Below are 20719 nucleotides of genomic sequence, written 5' to 3'. Positions count from 1 at the left end.
ATGGTACTATGAGCGCTCTAGTGGGGTAATATGGTACTATAAGCTCTCTAGTGGGGTAATATGGTACTATAAACTCTCTAGTGGGGTAATATAGTACTATGAGTTCTCTAGTGGGGTAATATAGTACTATGAGCTCTCTAGTGGGGTAATATGGTACTATAAACTCTAGTGGGGTAATATGGTACTATAAACTCTCTAGTGGGGTAATATAGTACTATGAGTTCTCTAGTGGGGTAATATTGTACTATGAGTTCTCTAGTGGGGTAATATGGTACTATGAGCTCTCTAGTTGGGTAATATGGTACTATGAGTTCTCTAGTGGGGTAATATGGTACTATGAGCTCTCTAGTGGGGTAATATGGTACTATGAGTTCTCTAGTGGGGTAATATGGTACTATGAGCTCTCTAGTGGGGTAATATGGTACTATGAACTCTAGTGGGGTAATATGGTATGAGTTCTCTAGTGGCGTAATATGGTACTATAAACTCTAGTGGGGTAATATGGTACTATAAGCTCTCTAGTGGGGTAATGTGGTACTGTAAGTGCTCGTGGGGTAATATGGTACTATAAGCTCTTTAGTGGGGTAATATGGTACTATAAACTAATATGATCTCTCTAGTGGGGTAATATGGTACTATGAGTTCTCTAGTGGGGTAATATGGTACTATAAGCTCTCTAGTGGGGTAATATGGTACTATAAACTCTAGTGGGGTAATATGGTACTATAGGCTCTAGTGGGGTAATATGGTACTATGAGCTCTAGTCGGGTAATATGGTACTATAAACTAATATGATCTCTCTAGTGGGGTAATATGGTACTATGAGCGCTCTAGTGGGGTAATATGGTACTGTAGACTAATATGATCTCTCTAGTGGGGTAATATGGTACTATGAGCGCTCTAGTGGGGTAATATGGTACTATAAGCTCTCTAGTGGGGTAATATGGTACTATTAACTAATATGATCTCTCTAGTGGGGTAATATGGTACTATGAGCGCTCTAGTGGGGTAATATGGTACTATGAGCTCTCTAGTGGGGTAATATGGTACTATGAGCTCTCTATTGGGGTAATATGGTACTATGAGCACTCTAGTGGGGTAATATGGTACTATGAGCTCTCTAGTGGGGTAATATGGTACCATGAGCTCTCTAGTGGGGTAATATGGTACTATGAGCGCTCTAGTGGGGTAATATGGTACTATGAGTTCTCTAGTGGGGTAATATGGTACCATGAGCTCTCTAGTTGGGTAATATGGTACTATTAGCTCTCTAGTGGGGTAATATGGTACTATAAACTCTCTAGTGGGGTAATATGGTTCCATGAGCTCTCTACTGGGGTAATATGGTACTATGAGCTCTCTATTGGGGTAATATGGTACTATAAACTCTTTAGTGGGGTAATATGGTACTATGAGTTCTCTAGTGGGGTAATATGGTACTATAAACTCTCTAGTGGGGTAATATGGTTCCATGATCTCTCTAGTGGGGTAATATGGTTCCATGATCTCTCTAGTGGGGTAATATGGTACTATGAGTTCTCTAGTGGGGTAATATGGTACTATGAGCTCTCTAGTGGGGTAATATGGTTCCATGATCTCTCTAGTGGGGTAATATGGTACCATGAGCTCTCTAGTGGGGTATTATGGTACTATGAGTTCTCTAGTGGGGTAATATGGTACTATGAGTTCTCTAGTGGGGTAATGTGGTACTATGAGTTCTCTAGTGGGGTAATATGGTACTATGAGTTCTCTAGTGGGGTAATATGGTACCATGAGCTCTCTAGTGGGGTAATATGGTACTATGAGTTCTCTAGTGGGGTAATATGGTACCATGAGCTCTCTAGTTGGGTAATATGGTACTATAAGCTCTCTAGTGGGGTAATATGGTACTATAAACTCTCTAGTGGGGTAATATGGTTCCATGAGCTCTCTACTGGGGTAATATGGTACTATGAGTTCTCTAGTGGGGTAATATGGTACTATAAGCTCTCTAGTGGGGTAATATGGTACTATAAACTCTAGTGGGGTAATATGGTACTATAGGCTCTAGTGGGGTAATATGGTACTATGAGCTCTAGTCGGGTAATATGGTACTATAAACTAATATGATCTCTCTAGTGGGGTAATATGGTACTATGAGCGCTCTAGTGGGGTAATATGGTACTATAAACTAATATGATCTCTCTAGTGGGGTAATATGGTACTATGAGCGCTCTAGTGGGGTAATATGGTACTATAAGCTCTCTAGTGGGGTAATATGGTACTATTAACTAATATGATCTCTCTAGTGGGGTAATATGGTACTATGAGCGCTCTAGTGGGGTAATATGGTACTATGAGCTCTCTAGTGGGGTAATATGGTACTATGAGCTCTCTAGTGGGGTAATATGGTACTATGAGCTCTCTAGTGGGGTAATATGGTACCATGAGCTCTCTAGTGGGGTAATATGGTACTATGAGCGCTCTAGTGGGGTAATATGGTACTATGAGTTCTCTAGTGGGGTAATATGGTACCATGAGCTCTCTAGTTGGGTAATATGGTACTATTAGCTCTCTAGTGGGGTAATATGGTACTATAAACTCTCTAGTGGGGTAATATGGTTCCATGAGCTCTCTACTGGGGTAATATGGTACTATGAGTTCTCTAGTGGGGTAATATGGTACTATGAGTTCTCTAGTGGGGTAATATGGTACTATGAGTTCTCTAGTGGGGTAATATGGTACTATGAGTTCTCTAGTGGGGTAATATGGTACCATGAGCTCTCTAGTGGGGTAATATGGTACTATGAGTTCTCTAGTGGGGTAATATGGTACCATGAGTTCTCTAGTGGGGTAATATGGTACTATGAGTTCTCTAGTGGGGTAATATGGTACTATAAACTCTAGTGTGGTAATATGGTACTATGAGTTCTCTAGTGGGGTAATATGGTACTATAAACTCTCTAGTGGGGTAATATGGTTCCATGAGCTCTCTACTGGGGTAATATGGTACTATGAGCTCTCTATTGGGGTAATATGGTACTATAAACTCTTTAGTGGGGTAATATGGTACTATGAGTTCTCTAGTGGGGTAATATGGTACTATAAACTCTCTAGTGGGGTAATATGGTTCCATGATCTCTCTAGTGGGGTAATATGGTACCATGAGCTCTCTAGTGGGGTAATATGGTACTATGAGTTCTCTAGTGGGGTAATATGGTACTATGAGTTCTCTAGTGGGGTAATATGGTACTATAAACTCTAGTGTGGTAATATGGTACTATGAGTTCTCTAGTGGGGTAATATGGTACCATGAGCTCTCTAGTGGGGTAATATGGTACTATGAGCTCTCTAGTGGGGTAATATGGTACTATAAGCTCTCTAGTGGGGTAATATGGTACTATGAGCTCTCTAGTGGGGTAATATGGTACTATAAGCTCTCTAGTGGGGTAATATGGTTCCATGAGCTCTCTACTGGGGTAATATGGTACTATGAGCTCTCTAGTGGGGTAATATGGTACTATAAACTCTTTAGTGGGGTAATATGGTACTATGAGTTCTCTAGTGGGGTAATATGGTACTATGAGTTCTCTAGTGGGGTAATATGGTACTATAAGCTCTCTAGTGGGGTAATATGGTTCCATGATCTCTCTAGTGGGGTAATATGGTACCATGAGCTCTCTAGTGGGGTAATATGGTACTATGAGCTCTCTAGTGGGGTAATATGGTACTATGAGTTCTCTAGTGGGGTAATATGGTACTATGAGTTCTCTAGTGGGGTAATATGGTACTATGAGTTCTCTAGTGGGGTAATATGGTACTATAAACTCTTTAGTGGGGTAATATGGTACTATGAGTTATCTAGTGGGGTTATATGGTACTATGAGCTCTCTAGTGGGGTAATATGGTACTATGAGCTCTCTTGTGGGGTAATATGGTACCATGAGCTCTCTTGTGGGGTAATATGGTACCATGAGCTCTCTAGTGGGGTAATATGGTACTATGAGTTCTCTAGTGGGGTAATATGGTACTATGAGTTCTCTAGTGGGGTAATATGGTACTATAAACTCTTTAGTGGGGTAATATGGTACTATGAGTTATCTAGTGGGGTTATATGGTACTATGAGCTCTCTAGTGGGGTATTATGGTTCCATGATCTCTCTAGTGGGGTAATATGGTACCATGAGCTCTCTAGTGGGGTAATATGGTACTATGAGTTCTCTAGTGGGGTAATATGGTACTATGAGTTCTCTAGTGGGGTAATATGGTACTATAAACTCTAGTGTGGTAATATGGTACTATGAGTTCTCTAGTGGGGTAATATGGTACTATCAACTCTCTAGTGGGGTAATATGGTTCCATGAGCTCTCTACTGGGGTAATATGGTACTATGAGCTCTCTATTGGGGTAATATGGTACTATAAACTCTTTAGTGGGGTAATATGGTACTATGAGTTCTCTAGTGGGGTAATATGGTACTATGAACTCTCTAGTGGGGTAATATGGTTCCATGATCTCTCTAGTGGGGTAATATGGTACCATGAGCTCTCTAGTGGGGTAATATGGTACTATGAGTTCTCTAGTGGGGTAATATGGTACTATGAGTTCTCTATTGGGGTAATATGGTACTATAAACTCTAGTGTGGTAATATGGTACTATGAGTTCTCTAGTGGGGTAATATGGTACCATGAGCTCTCTAGTGGGGTAATATGGTACTATGAGCTCTCTAGTGGGGTAATATGGTACTATGAGCTCTCTAGTGGGGTAATATGGTACTATAAGCTCTCTAGTGGGGTAATATGGTACTATGAGCTCTCTAGTGGGGTAATATGGTACTATAAGCTCTCTAGTGGGGTAATATGGTTCCATGAGCTCTCTAATGGGGTAATATGGTACTATGAGCTCTCTAGTGGGGTAATATGGTACTATAAACTCTTTAGTGGGGTAATATAGTACTATGAGTTCTCTAGTGGGGTAATATGGTACTATAAACTCTCTAGTGGGGTAATATGGTTCCATGATCTCTCTAGTGGGGTAATGTGGTACCATGAGCTCTCTAGTGGGGTAATATGGTACTATGAGTTCTCTAGTGGGGTAATATGGTACTATAAACTCTTTAGTGGGGTAATATGGTACTATGAGTTCTCTAGTGGGGTAATATGGTACTATGAGTTCTCTAGTGGGGTAATATGGTACTATAAACTCTTTAGTGGGGTAATATGGTTCCATGATCTCTCTAGTGGGGTAATATGGTACCATGAGCTCTCTAGTGGGGTAATATGGTACTATGAGTTCTCTAGTGGGGTAATATGGTACTATGAGTTATCTAGTGGGGTAATATGGTACTATAAACTCTAGTGTGGTAATATGGTACTATGAGTTCTCTAGTGGGGTAATATGGTACCATGAGCTCTCTAGTGGGGTAATATGGTACTATGAGCTCTTTAGTGGGGTAATATGGTACTATGAGCTCTCTAGTGGGGTAATATGGTACTATAAGCTCTCTAGTGGGGTAATATGGTACTATGAGCTCTCTAGTGGGGTAATATGGTACTATAAGCTCTCTAGTGGGGTAATATGGTTCCATGAGCTCTCTAATGGGGTAATATGGTACTATGAGCTCTCTAGTGGGGTAATATGGTACTATAAACTCTTTAGTGGGGTAATATGGTACTATGAGTTCTCTAGTGGGGTAATATGGTACTATAAACTCTCTAGTGGGGTAATATGGTTCCATGATCTCTCTAGTGGGGTAATGTGGTACCATGAGCTCTCTAGTGGGGTAATATGGTACTATGAGTTCTCTAGTGGGGTAATATGGTACTATAAACTCTTTAGTGGGGTAATATGGTACTATGAGTTCTCTAGTGGGGTAATATGGTACTATGAGTTCTCTAGTGGGGTAATATGGTACTATGAGTTCTCTAGTGGGGTAATATGGTACTATAAGCTCTCTAGTGGGGTAATATGGTTCCATGATCTCTCTAGTGGGGTAATATGGTACCATGAGCTCTCTAGTGGGGTAATATGGTACTATAAGCTCTCTAGTGGGGTAATATGGTACTATGAGTTCTCTAGTGGGGTAATATGGTACTATGAGTTCTCTAGTGGGGTAATATGGTACTATAAACTCTTTAGTGGGGTAATATGGTACTATGAGTTCTCTAGTGGGGTAATATGGTACTATGAGCTCTCTTGTGGGGTAATATGGTACCATGAGCTCTCTAGTGGGGTAATATGGTACTATGAGTTCTCTAGTGGGGTAATATGGTACCATGAGCTCTCTAGTGGGGTAATATGGTACCATGAGCTCTCTTGTGGGGTAATATGGTACTATGAGTTCTCTCGTGGGGTAATATGGTTCTACTAGTGGGGTACTAGAGTACTATGAGCCCTCTGGTCTACAGCTTCTCAGTCGGCTCATGGTATGGTGCACTATGATATAAAATTGAACTCTAAAAAGAGAGTTATCATGATCGCTAAAATCAGAAGCTACATCTGCCATATTTTTTTTATGGGAGACCAGGAGCTACATGTGGTTCACAAAGTGAGATATCTGGGTCAGGAATGACCTATGCGATGATGACGCGATGATGACGCGATGATGACAATGTACAAAGTGTTGCAAACGTCATGCACAAGCTAATATGCTGACACGTACATTTCATATGTGTACAGAGGATTTTAAAACTGCTCTCTTTAGATCACCTGTGCTGCAGTATATATATATATATATATATATATATATATATATATATATATATATATATATATATATATATATATATACATATATATATACATATATATACATATATATACATATATGTATATATCTATATACTGTACCCCTCTCTATGCAGCCCACCTGTGGTGCAGTTTTAATAAAGCAAAAATTAAAAAGATTCAGGTGATTTTAATGATCTTTCAGAGTCTTGCTCAAGCTTCCCAGATGGACGAGTAAAGTCGTGTTTGTAACTCTAATGTTCCCACTTTCCATGCTGTGTTGAGGAATGCTATCTACAAGTTAAAATGTTGATTAAATGACTCAGAAAATGTAATCATAAAAGTCTTAACTGAGTCAACACAGAGTGATACGAGATCTTCTTCTTGCTTCTGGAAACATTGGAACAAGTGTCTGTATGTTTTTAACCACGAGTGACTTTTTAACTGTAGTGATTATACCTGTGTCCTTATTGTATTTTATGTATTGTTGTTGTATTTGTGTTTGTTGCTATATGGACCCATGAGTCTGAAATAAAAGGAATATGAGCTCTCTAGTGTCAGGGTTCTTACACTCATGGTAAACCTGGAAGAGTCATGGAGGTTTAAAATGGTTATTTCAGGCCTGGAAAAGTCCTTGAAACAAATAAAACCCCAAAAGTTTAGTAAAAGTTTAGTAAAAGTCATGTAAATGTGTTATATTCATGTTTTCATGTCGTTCATTTCCGCTGAGTTTGAAATAATGAATATGCTTTTAAAAGAAAGACTCAAAATATAAGCAGGCATACATACAGGCATCTATATAAATGTTTATTCTTTTAATCAAACTATTGTCTCATTCATTTGAGTCATTTAAGGTTTACTGTATGCTTTGTGTTCTCATTGTTAGTTTAAATACTACATTTACTCACTTTTTACTGTTTACACCCAGACTTCACTAAATGTTTGTCATGACATTTGGTTTAAAGTCATGGAAAAGTCATGGATCCATTGGTTAGGATGTGTATGAACCCTGTAGTGAAGGTAAATATGGTACTGTGTACCATATTTACCTTCACTACAGCAGTGACTCGAACAGGATGTGTGTGTCAAAGTACAACAACTGTGCACAATAAGCAAGAAAAGTGTGTACACGCATGCACGAGTGGAAAAGAAAAAGTGAGTTACATGAAGCCACGCATCTATGAGAAAGAAATCTGGTGTGTGTGTGTGTGTGTGTGTGTGTGTGTGTGTGTGTGTGTGTGTGTGTGTGTGTGTGTGTGTGTGTGTGTGTGTGTGTGTGTGTGTGTGCGTGCGTGCGTGTGTGTGTGTGTGTGTGTGTCACTCTACATTTACAGATTCTGCTGCCACGTACTAACACCTTCCTCCTCTGCTCTCTGCTCTACTACAGATTTAAAAACGTCCTCTTTCTTCTTGTACACCTGAACATTTGGGATGTTAAGGACCTGGGTTTCCTCCACTGGTCCGTCTTCATGTATTGATAATGTGGCGTGAGAAGTAGGCACAGCAGTAGAGGATCACAGCTCCACGCTTTGGGCTTTTTCTCCCCATCAGTACGTTGTTTTGTTCACAGGATGGACTCCGTCTCCCAGAACCTACGAGGTAAGCCAACTTCATCAGTGCTCTCTTCACAGTTTGAAGATATGTAAATAGAGCAGTAAAGAACCTGATCTTCAATGATTCTAAATGTTTTACCTCATGTACAACCCATCACACACATATAGAGTTCCCTGTGTATTGATGTCTACCCACAGTGGTTTTCAAACAGTTTTAGGGAGGTGTTGATTCAACTTTCTGCTCCCTTCGTGATGCTGTTGAATTGTATCGGGGTTGGCACAGTTTACACTTCCGGTTCCCTCGCGTGAAGTCAATGTGTTTGTAGTTAGATGTCTGAAAGAAGCTCTGTGATCAACCTATTTGTTCTCTGATATGAAATAGGTCAGGAAAAATACCCTAAATGAAAAAAGTGTGACTGAGACGACTGAAGGTCACGATGAAAGCAAACGTGCTGGAGTTTGTTTTAGAGCCTAGCGTAGTAGCGTTAGCTCCTTACTGCTGATCGTACTCACGATTCAAACATGTTCATTTGTGAAGATGATCTTGATGATGAAACACTCAAAATCATAAACATTTGTTTGCCACAGATTATTTTCTGTAATGATCCAGAGTCCACTGGAACATCCTGTTTGGTTTTGTGGGAGGAAGCAGCTAAGTTCCCGTTAGCTAGAAACCCTCGTCATCCTGTAGCGCTCTATAGCCGTGTTGGTTGTTCACAGTCCTTGTGGTAGTTTTGGGGACTTTCTCACTAGATTTAGCGACTCTTGAAGCTAATGCAGCTCGCTATGTTCTTTGGGAAACAGTTGGCAACACTGCGATACGTTTTTATTTTGTAGTTTCAGGTCTAAAACATGCAAACATTCTGATATGATCCTAAATGTGACAAGGTGAATGACAGACACACCAACGGGAGCCTTTGATGGTGGAAGCACTTTTAAAAGTGTTCGATTCATGCTGCATCATAAGACGTCACACTGTAGTGCATCAGTAGGATTCCAGCTCAGGCTTTCTGCTGCAAAGGTCGAATCCGATGAGTCAGTCTGCCCTCGGCTCACAGCTGTTTCCATTGTACCAGTAGAGGAGGAAATGTGATTCAAACTGTGGTTTGTTAATGATGTTATGAACGGAGCAAAGAGACCTTCTGCTGTCTCCTGCACAAAAAAAAATATAGCATAATATAGCACAATATAGCATAATATAGCACAATATAGCATAAAATAACACAATATAGTATAATATAGCACAATATAGTATAATATAGCACAATATAGCACAATATAACACAATATAGCATAATATAGGACAATATAGCATTATATAACACAACATAGCATAATATAGCACAATATAGTAAAATATAGCACAATATAGCATAATATAACACAATATAGTATAATATAGCACAATGTAACATAATATAGCACAATATAACATAATATAGCACAATATAGCATAATATAACAAAATATAGTATAACATGACACAATATAGCATAATATAGTACAATATAGCATGCTATAGCACAATATAACAAAATATAGCACAATTTAGCATAATATAGCACAGTATAACACAATATAACATAATATAGCACAATATAACACAATATAGCATAATTTAGCATAATATAGCACAATATAACACAATATAGCATAACATAGGACAATATAGCATAATATAACATAATATAGCACAATATAGCATAATATAACACAATATAGCACAAAATAGACAATATAGCACAAAATAGGACAATATAGCATAATTTAGCATAATATAGCACAATATAGCACAATATTCAACATTCTTTGAGAATATGTTCGTGTTTTTCTTTTGTATAATAAATAAAAAGGCGTGTCAGTTTTCACTCACAGTAAATATGTCCATCCTGCCTGCCCTGTTACCCGATGGGGAGAACGACAGAAGCACAAGGCAGTTCACCCAGGTTGCTCCTGTCCATTTAGGAACCATTCCAGCCTGTAGTGACAGATACCTGTTTGTGTCTGTGACCTGTGACCAGATCAGATCTCAGAGCTGCTGAAGCCTCACAGAGTCTGTCTGGTGACGCCCGTCGTCCTGAACCACTCTAGTCAGCCATGCGGGAGATCGGCCAACAGGTTTGTGGTGAGTGATGGACGAACTCCTCCTGGGACAAGAAAGGCTTTGTTACGCTGCTTAGTGTGTCTAGAAACCAGTGCCAAATAGATCCCATGTACAGAAATCAGATAATTATAGATGTATGTGAAGCATCATGATCCTGTTTGAGCAGGATACTGTGTCACCTGGTCTGAGGATCTGTATCTGACTGAGTGTCAAATATAATTGTGAAACCAACTAAACTCAATGTCCCGGGTTCAATACTGTACATGAAATGCACCAAGCAGTCAGTCCCTATCTAACGTCATGTCTCTCTCCTCTAGGTACTGAGTCTGTGGAGAGGTTACCTGGTTATGAGCAAGCAGCCTCTCAGGGTAAATCACACCTGTTAAAGGGACAGTGTGCCGCTTTTGGTGGGATCTAGCTGTGCTGTAGATGGAAAACCCGTTCAATCACTCCTCGTTTTCCAAGACACTGGAAACAATATTCGCCTCGTTCATCCATACCATAATAACACGACTGTTACAGAACAGCGGCTCAGGTCACAAACTATGGTGGCCTTCAGGAAACGTGAAAGGCTTTAGAGACAGGACCCGCTCTCTATGTAGATATGAAGGACTCATTCTGAGCTCACGAACATGTGATTATGCACTCAAGAAAACATAGATGTGAATGTTATATTCCTTTCCTGCTGATAGATCCCCCAAATGCTGCACACTGGACCTTTAAGACATCTATTTCAGCACATGTTAAAGTCTGGTTTTATATTTCTGGGGTATATTCTTCTTGCTGGGTTTCATCTGTGACCCTTCTCGTCCCGGTGTTGGGTTGTTTCCTGTTTTATTTCGTAGTCTGTGTCTCTTGTGTCCCCGCACTTCCTGTTGTCTGCCTTGTCCCTGATTGTATATTCCCTTCACCTGTCCGTGTTCCAGACTCCTCCCTACTCGTGGGCCTTTCCCCTGTTTGATTGTGAAGTCCTGTCATTGTTTCCACCGGTGCCTCCACCCGCCCCTTGTAATTAAACCCTGTTTGTCTTCTGCCCCAGTGTCTGATCGTACTGTGTGTTAGCCCGCTTGTTTCCTTGTTTCCTGCCTTTTTGACCCTTTTGAGCCTGTCTTTTGTTACTTACTAAATAACTTTACATCGTCGTCGGCGTTTGGGTCCTAACTCAAACCTCCCCGTGACAGACTGTGGTTGAAGAGGTGTTGCAGTTATGCCAGTTATGTTTCTCTTCATTTCCAGGACTTCATTTACACATAAATCCCAAACAAATAATTAATATGCACACTAATGTTCATATCTCAGTTTTATATTTGGGTGGCGGGCCAGCGGGCTTAGCCGGTTATTCCGGCAACGCGTTCCTGCTCTTCCTAAGCCCTAGGAAGAGAAACCTGAGGCGGTCCGTAAATCAGCATTAGATGTCGACTTTGCTTAAGGGAATTACCCACAGTTCATAGCAATGTGACGTTAAACACGCAGTTCCCAATGGAAGCATGATGTTGGGACTGGGGCTTCTGGACTCTGTTTCCCACTGTTTCACACTCGGCTGCAAACCACAGGTCACGTTCTGGAGGAGCCAACAGAACCTCATCATCTGCAAAGAGCTGAATGCCAGTCAGAGGACTAGACCCGCTCACCTTGGTCATACACCGACCGGACGGCTCGGAGCAGCGACCCTATTCTCTGTAGTCCCAGGACTTCCCAAGCCTTCTCCACGTCCACAAAACACTTGTTGACTGGATGGGCAAACTCCCATGACCCCTCCAACAGACCTGCAACGGTTACAAGCTGGTCAACTGGTTGAGGGCCAGGACTCGCTCCTACTGGATCTGAGACAATGGTTCAAACGGTACAATATGTCCTGAACCTCGACTGAGGATCTTTTGCTTTGTGCAATATTACAATAGACATTGACCCGTTTGTCTTGACCTTATTCACATGTGGTTTCCAGCATAGTTTATGGTCTTTGTGGTTTTGCTTCTATGCTAAAGAGTCTTACATCTTTGAACCTCCAACAATTATTCAAATGACACAAACTGAGACGTGTAGAGGAGAACGTCAGTTTGGTGGAAATACTTTCAAACCTGTGGTGAGGGTTTGTGAGCGGACACTGCTTTATTTTAAGGATTTACTTAACCTTTTATAGTTTTATGTGCTGAGGACGTTCCCCATTCTGTCATCGCCTCCATACGACGTAGTTTCTGGAGCTCGGCGTGAAAGAAAGACGTCTTTCCAGAAACGACAGCCTCACAGATGTAACTGCTTTCTACCAACTTAATATTTTTTGCATACGTGGTCGAGTTCCTGGAAAGAAGAAGAAGCTGCTGTTCAATTTTGCGGCACAAACTAAATACCAACTGCCTTCACTGAAGAAACATCTTAAAACCTGGACAAATGAAACCAAAATGTAGAGACCACCACGTGGTCACTAAATAGAATATTTGTGAATAATTCTCTCTCCCTCTTTGTGTGTCTGTGTGAACAGGTAGAGAGAACCTTCAGCTACTTGGAGATTTGCTCTGTCAACATTCAAAGTCACACACAGGTACAGGTACAGGTACAATCATCGACCAATGACAGTTCTCTCTACAGTCAGAGCTCGCGCAAGAAGGTGGAACGTAAGAAGATACCATTTCCAAAACTTGTAAGGGCGTAATAACTAGTTTGTGAAAGACCCAGAGAAACAAAAATATCCAACGAGGCAAAATCCTGGACGTTTTTGGAATCCCTGCCGGACGCATTTTTTAGGTCTCGAAAAGAGGACATGTCCGGGAAAAAGAGGACGTCTGGTCATCCTAATGTATATAGATGAAAAGTAAAATAATAGGGTCATGGCTTCTATGTTTTTACTGTTTGTCAACGTTTAATGATAATTTACATGATATAATGCGTGTGTTGCAGGTTGTGTTGGAGACAGACCGGCACACTCTGTCTTTCAGTGTGTCGTACGTTGAGGATCTGGAGGCCATGGTCAGTCACATGACCGCCTCCCTGAAGAGGGTCTTCCCTGATTCTTCTCCAGGGTGAGTCTCATATATAAAATGATCTTAACTTCATGCTATAAAAAATATCCCAAATCCAGCATTCAAAAATCTGTTAATTCTTCTAAATACCTCATAAATCCTATCTCAAACAATTTATAGGGAGCCCGCCTGAAGAGCTGTATCCAGTTCTTTTAACACATCCATGCTTGTGGTTAAATAAAACATCTCATCTACTGAATGGATTGTCCTCTCAGAAAGAATTGTAATTACTTCTTGAATCATCAGGTCCAAGTTTCAGTTTGTCCAATATTTCGTTTTTGACCAAATACTTGCAAAACTCATGATTAAGACTCATAAATGCATGCTAATATGCTAAGCTAAGATGATGAACATAGTGACCATGGTACCTGCTAAACATCAGCCTATGCATGCTAACATGCTGACGTTAGCTCAAAGTCCCGCTGCTAGCATGGCCTATAATGCACATCAGTCTCTAGCAGTATATTTCTTGCCCTTGGATCCTCAGGAAGCTGTTCCAGACGAGTCCTCCAGACCTCCAGCTGAGACTCCTCACACTGACGGATGCGATAGAGGAGCAGCTGGACAGCCGGCCTGCTTCCTGTGGTATGTGTCCTTTATTCCACAGTAAATCATCTCTCCTCAGACTCTGTTATCAACACCTGGTGATTTGAAGATTAGCGCTGCATCTCGTAGAAGTCCTGGTTTAGTCAACAGCAGATTAGTGCATGAACCAGACGATCTGAATGTGTTCCTCAGGGGGATTTTCTGATACCTATGCTGCTCTGTGTGATTTCAACCAGATGCCATTCAGAGAGGAGATTCAGTGGGTGAGTCTACATGAAATACTTTAAACGGCCACACAGTGGACCAAACTCTTTTGCCATAAACTACTTAAGGGACTCTTATAGCCACTTGACAATAAGGGGATGTGATCAGAGGTGTCTCCAGATGAAGCATGGCTCACTGTTTGGCAGGATGTGGACAACATCTACTGCGTCAACAGCTTGAGAGAGTTCAACCTGCAGGACTTCAGCCACTTAGACAGCAGGTGAGATACATTCAATGTTGTTACATCCAATCTTAATTGCTTTTTTGAGTTTTTTAATATTCTTATGTATTCAAATGCGTGCACATTTTGGTCGAAGTATGCATGTTTCAGTGTCAAAGTGCTATTTTCCCACCTGGCCTGATGTTTCTGTATGATGCTGCCGCTACATATACAGGTATAGCCGGTGTGTTACGTACTTTGAACCCGACAGGCGGTCGGCATGCTCCGAGTTTGGAGGAGCAGACAGGAGAACCCGGCACAGAAGCTAAGCAGTGTACTGATGTGGACGTCATGTTAGTTCAGAAAGTCACACAATAACAGAAACTAGCTAACTGGTAGAAGCAGAGGTAGACCAGCAACTCCTGTGTTCTACGAAGTAACGTTACTGGTTTTGTCAACGGAGTCCAGTGGCTTTAAAGAGAGCACAGATACCGGCTTCAGCTTTCTCCTCAAAATATCTGTCTGAGAGGAAGGTAAATAGTTAAATTATTCTAAAAATAGCATACACTTAAAAATGCTATTTTTCTAAATCTTTTCCGGTGGTTGAATACGTATTTCTGCCGCTTCATCTTGCCGTCAGACAGCTTTTCTGACGGAGAACTGAAACCGTTTTATTGCGTTTTTACGTTTTACTAGCTAGTCGTTTTACTAGCTAGTCAGCTAGTGCTAGTGTTCACGTTATTCATTAGTTCATTGATTAGCTTACTTTGGTTCCCCACATCGCTGCTTTTTGCTAACAGCTGAGTGGGAGTTTCAAGTTGAAAACCCCGGAAAAGAAAGCTCTTTAAATCCCTCTCCTTCTTCTCTCAGGGACTTGGCATTAGCTGTAGCCGCTCTGTCGTTCAACCAGTGGTTTACCAAGATCTACTGCAAAGACCTCAAACTGGTAAACTCTTCTATTGTTTGTGTTCTTCTGTTGTTAGAGAACGGTGAAAGGGTCGAATACAGGTTTTTGCAAAAGATGATGTCACCTGCATGTTAGCCCATAAGCCCATTATCCCAAAAATGTAGGCGCTTCACATGCAAAGAGAATCAATATAATACCACGTGCAAAAGGTGACACTGTGAAAAAGCCTCCTGAAAGGAGAGCAGTGGCACTGATACGATTAACTCTTGCTGCCTACCATCCATCTTGCAAACGTTTAATGGAGGCAATTTCCTCCTCCATTTTCCATTAAGTAATAAGCTGTGTCTATGGTGTATGCATGTTAAATAGACCTGATGGACAGGTGGCACCTTGCATGATAGCCCCTCCCATCAGTGTGTGAATGGATGAATGATGTCATGAAGTGTTAAAGAGCTTCGAGTGGTCGGAAGGCTAGAAAAGAGATAAACGAGTACAGTCCATTTACTTGTATAGCGCTTTTCTAGTCTTCTCGTCTTCTCAAAGCTCTTTAACACTTCATGACATAATTCACCCATTCACTCACTTCAAGTCTACCATACATTGTGTGGAACAGTACACATTTCATTTAGTGAGACTTAGAAGCTGTTTTTGGGCCGCATGTCTCTGTCTTTGTCCCTTCAGTCGGTAGACATCCAGCAGCAGCTGACCTTCCTGCTGTCCAGATCTCCCAGCCTGGAGAAGCTCTCCCTGGAGGCCAGTGGACTCAAACTGTGAGTGTGTGAGTGAGTGTGTGCAGTGATGTGCTGGAGATATAGCTCCAGCACATCAAGGTAGGTAGGACGTCTGATTTAGCCATTTCAGACATGAATATTAGCATACTTTAGCATACATACGGACCGAGGGACACTGAACCACAGGTTTTGTTACAACTAAGAAAATGCACCTTGAGAAAGGTTGAAGCTACACACTAATCCAAGCAGGCTGTTTCTCATTCTTACTTAAAGTATACTTTACAGGGATGGATTGAGGAGTAACCTTGTTATTCTGCTGCAGGGACTTTGCAATCAAAATGGCCGCGGCCCTGCGGGAGCACACCTCCTCCCCTTTGCAATCCATCAACCTCTCCGGCAATCTAATCGAAGACAAAGGTGGGCTTTTATACATCACATCGGAGTGGTATAAGACCAGTTTAGAATAGAGGAAGGGTTGATGACCAGGTGGCCAGTTTCCCTGTTGGCCTTTGTCGTCTTCTTCTTGTAGCTAGCAGATAGTTTGGAGTTAGAAGTTTTAGTCATCAATAATGTTTTCGATCCCACCTCTCTCTTTCCTGCTCGAAATACCTGCTGTGAAAATGGTCTTCAACATGGTACGACCAGAAATGGCCACTATATTCATATGAGTTACGCATTTGAAATGAACATCAGCAACGCATTATGTCTGTGTGCGTACTTCAGAACGGTGACGTGTGCAGACTGGATTACATTTAGTCTTTTCACTCATAGGTGTCATAGCTCTCAGTCAGGAGTTGAAGAATCTAGCTGAAGGACTCAAGCGCCTTTCTTTGTCCCGGGTATCAATGACTGCTAAAGGTACACACACACACACACACACACACACACACACACATACACGTTTTTGCTACCCCATGGGGTCCACTGACTGGTAGCAGCCCGGTGGGGCCCACCCTTTCTGAAGGGTCTAGAGTCATGGTTTTAACTGCTAAAATCATGATAATTTTTTGTTGACACAAAAATGACTTTAAACATCAAAAACTCTCTTAAAAATGTTAAACCTGAATTTTCTCTCCCCCTGGGGACTGGTCCCCAGGGGGAGCGAAAATCAGGTTATGTCTATTGTTATGCAATGAACACCACTGTGAGGCCCTCTACAGTTCATGGCAATCATTGAATCTACCTATATTGGTTGAAACTCTATTATGAGATTACATTAACACTAAATCTCATCATCTTTTTTTTAAACAGACCATATCTGATTTTAAATTATAATTGTTGAGCAAACAACACTACAAGAAAACACTTAGACAAAAGAGGAGACAAATTAAGCTCATACTTGAACAAAGCTTTTATTCAGAACATCGATTTAAAGCACACTAGGTGCCAAAGAGTTTTAAACATGCCATGACAACAGTTACAAAAAACTGCAAAGAACATCAAATGTATGAAACGTGTACGAACAAGTGCAATGTCTTTTTTAGTAAATTATTTTTGCACTTTCACGCTGAATGGCAGTGATGTGATTTTTCACGTAAAACTTAACTGCGGTCCAGCTTCTATTTCTAAGAGCTTTTGGTGAAGCCTTAATACAGGTGACAGTCAGATTTTCCTGCTACTTTACCAGATTTGATGAAGGACACCAGTGTCTTCTCCACAGCATTAACCTCTTTGAGTGACCAAGTCCTCTTCTTTGAGGTTTCGATAAAAGACAAAAAGAAAGCAAAAGACAATCAGGGATGTACGCAATATTTACAGAGATCTTATCTCGTACTGAAAACCCTGATGTAACCTGCAGATTGTCAGTAACCAGATTAATTTCCCACCCGTTAAAATATATATCATTTTTATATTTGCATTTATGTTTTGATGTGGATTAAGCCTAAACATGTCCCTGTATAGAGCTGCTGTCATTTTAAGAGCAGCCTACCGTCTTTTCAGAGTTCATGAACAGACTGCACATCACTCGAGTTGACTGATTCATAGAGCTTCAATTGTTCAGCAGTGGGAATTGTCATACTTACTTACAAGGTCAACTGTTCAGCTTGTTGACCTTGTAAGTATGGCGGACTAAAACAGCTGCTGTTTCGACTCAGATGGCGGACTAAAACGGCTGCTTTGTCGACTTTAATATATGCAAATAGGTCTCAACTTCAGTTGACCAAGGTGTATTTATTCTCCTGTTAAAAACAGTAGGTCTAGTAATTTTCACAGCTGCACATAACACAACCAACAGCTCAGCATTAACCTGCCCACCTCAAGAGCTGCACAATTTGTTCATAAAATCTAGCAGCTAAGTACTGTTAAAACTACTAATTTGAGTAATAAATAATTAACATTAACTTAAATCCAAAAGGAAATGTGTCTGTGCTTGGCTGCAAAAACCATATATGGTATACAGGAGAGAAATCTGACTTAGGGGCCAAAGCAGGTTATATCTGGGTTTTAGCGCCTCAGTGGGCAACCCTGTCTCCTAAAAATTAAGTTCCCCCAGAACTAATATGCATTCGCAATTACCTTTGATCAGAAACGTATCTCCTCCCTGATTATGTTTGTGTTTGACGTATTACACATACGTTGATTAAACACGTATACATTGATTATACACATATTTTTGTTTCATTGTTTTTATGTTTGTGTGTGACGTATTACAAATACGTTTATAATCGTGTGTTTGTTCTTGTTTTCTTGCTTTATTTAAGCATATTTTAATTTCTAAACTCTAAAAGAAGGATTCCCTCAGCAGTGTCAAGCGAGGAGGGGCGGGGTGAGGCCGGTAACGGAGCCGTCTAAAGACCGCTTGGCCTCCGCCGTCAGGCCGGCGGTAACTGCCTCTGTCTGCCTGGCTCCGGTCTTCTCTGAGTCGGGTTGTTTGTGAATGCAGCCCAAAGTGTGTGATGAACTCCATCTAGTGCAGTGAACCACTGCGATCATCAGCAGACACTCGGGTCTCTGTGGTCACATCAGCTGGAGAATCTGACGTGAAACAGATTCAAACGGGCGGAAACAGTCACGGGACCCAACATCCGGTTTTCAAAATACTGATATTGATGTGTTCAGCACATTTTTGACCACATCCACACATCTGAACTGTAGCAGTACGTTGTGTTTGACACATTACAACATTTCTGTATGACCAGTACAGTTAAGATGTGTGGATGTTTCACGTCAGATTCTGCACTTGATGTGACCTCAGAGACCCGAGTGTCTGCTGATGATGCAGTGGTTCACTGCACTAGATGGAGTTCATCACACTTTGGGCTGCATTCACAAACAACCCGACTCAGAGAAGACCGGAGCCGGGCAGACAGAGGCCGTTACCGCCGGCCTGACGGCGGAGGCCAAGCGTCTGAAGACCGAGCCCCGGTGCGACCGGGGGTCGGTACCGGCCTCACAACGGCGAGCAAGCGGTCTTCAGACCGGCTCCGTTACCGGGCTCACCCCGCCCCTCTTCGCTTGCCGCTACTGAGGGAATCCTTCTTTTTTTCTTTCTCCGCCGAATTTAGAAATTAAAATATGCTTAAATAAAGCAAGAAAACAATAACACAAACACACGATTATAAACGTATTTGTAATACGTCCAACACAAATATAAAAAACGATTAAACTAAAATACGTGTTTAATCAACGTATACGTGTATAATCAATGTATGTGTAGTACATCAAACACAAACATAATCAGGGAGGAGATGCGTTTCTGATCAAACGTAATTAAAGCCATAATCGAAGCCATTTTAATCAGGCTAGGATGCACAAGCTCTCATCACACAAGTGAAGTGAGTGACAGATTAAACTTGGCACTAATAAAGTATTAAAGAATAATAAAACCATTTAATAGGTAGAATATTAAAAACAATAGGACAATATTCTTTTAATTTCACCCTTTTTGTAAAAGCAGGGAACAAAATAGGAGTGCATTTAGTGTGTGAAATACCTGTTTTAGAGTCATCCCTGCCAGAGTCAAGGCGCTATTTTTTCTTGGACCTTGAGGAGCCTGTAACAGTAACAAATGATGAGTATATCAGTAACAGAAATCAAAAGATGGCATCAATTTACTTAACTAATTTACTTTATTAACTGTGTGGTTAAAATGATCTGTATTTATTTGCTCCAGTGTAAAGACTGGTGGTGGTTATACCTGTTTTTGGGGCATCACTGTTACAATCTTACATTGTGAACTGAACCTGACAATCAACCCCCATACAGGGCCAGGGTGAGGATATAACATGGATTGTCAGGGTTGTGATTACTTAGCATACCAAAGGTGATGTTACAGTGATTACTTCATTTACCAAAGGATTTGGCTGATAATCTTCTCACTTTTTCTTTGTCAACAAATCTCAAAAATAGTTTTTGGACGAGTTCTATTATTTTGGATGCATTCACAATACTTGTTAGTCGGTCAGTTCATTGTTGGTTTGTAACATAACATTTGAGAAGAAAATATATTGAAAATTACCAGAATTTATTTTATATATATATATATATATATATATATATATATATATATATATATATATATATATTCTAACTATTCTGATAGTTTTCATCATGCAAATTTACAAATATGCTGTCAGTTCTGCTCAGAGGCGGCACATCTGGGTCATCACCAACACCAGAGGGACTTTCAGGGATTAATATCTCTGTGTCGCTCTCAGAGTCCAGGCTTGTTTCCTTTAAGGAAAAAACAAAACAATATAAAGCACTGGCCGAAGTTACTGTTATACATTG

At 40.8% G+C, this 20719-nt stretch overlaps 1 protein-coding gene across 1 annotated transcript in view; it reads left to right on the top strand.

Moving 5' to 3' along the window:
* Nucleotides 1-8277: 8277 nt before the first annotated feature.
* The window catches only part of LOC306741733 (F-actin-uncapping protein LRRC16A-like), a gene marked incomplete at both ends in the record, with an annotated part of 64067 nt that continues 51625 nt past the window's right edge, over nt 8278-20719 (top strand). The window contains 12 exons of the mRNA XM_079224049.1: nt 8278-8305; nt 10281-10384; nt 10681-10731; nt 12843-12902; nt 13259-13380; nt 13868-13965; nt 14119-14189; nt 14337-14410; nt 15221-15296; nt 15939-16027; nt 16311-16405; nt 16760-16846. Coding sequence (XP_079080175.1) covers nt 8278-8305; nt 10281-10384; nt 10681-10731; nt 12843-12902; nt 13259-13380; nt 13868-13965; nt 14119-14189; nt 14337-14410; nt 15221-15296; nt 15939-16027; nt 16311-16405; nt 16760-16846 — 955 coding nt within the window. The remainder of the gene's footprint in view (nt 8306-10280; nt 10385-10680; nt 10732-12842; nt 12903-13258; nt 13381-13867; nt 13966-14118; nt 14190-14336; nt 14411-15220; nt 15297-15938; nt 16028-16310; nt 16406-16759; nt 16847-20719) is intronic.

This window comes from Taurulus bubalis, assembly GCF_910589615.1.
Source record: "Taurulus bubalis genome assembly, chromosome: 9".
Classification (NCBI taxonomy): Eukaryota; Metazoa; Chordata; class Actinopteri; order Perciformes; family Cottidae; genus Taurulus; species Taurulus bubalis.
This window is presented reverse-complemented; position numbering and strand designations above follow the sequence as displayed.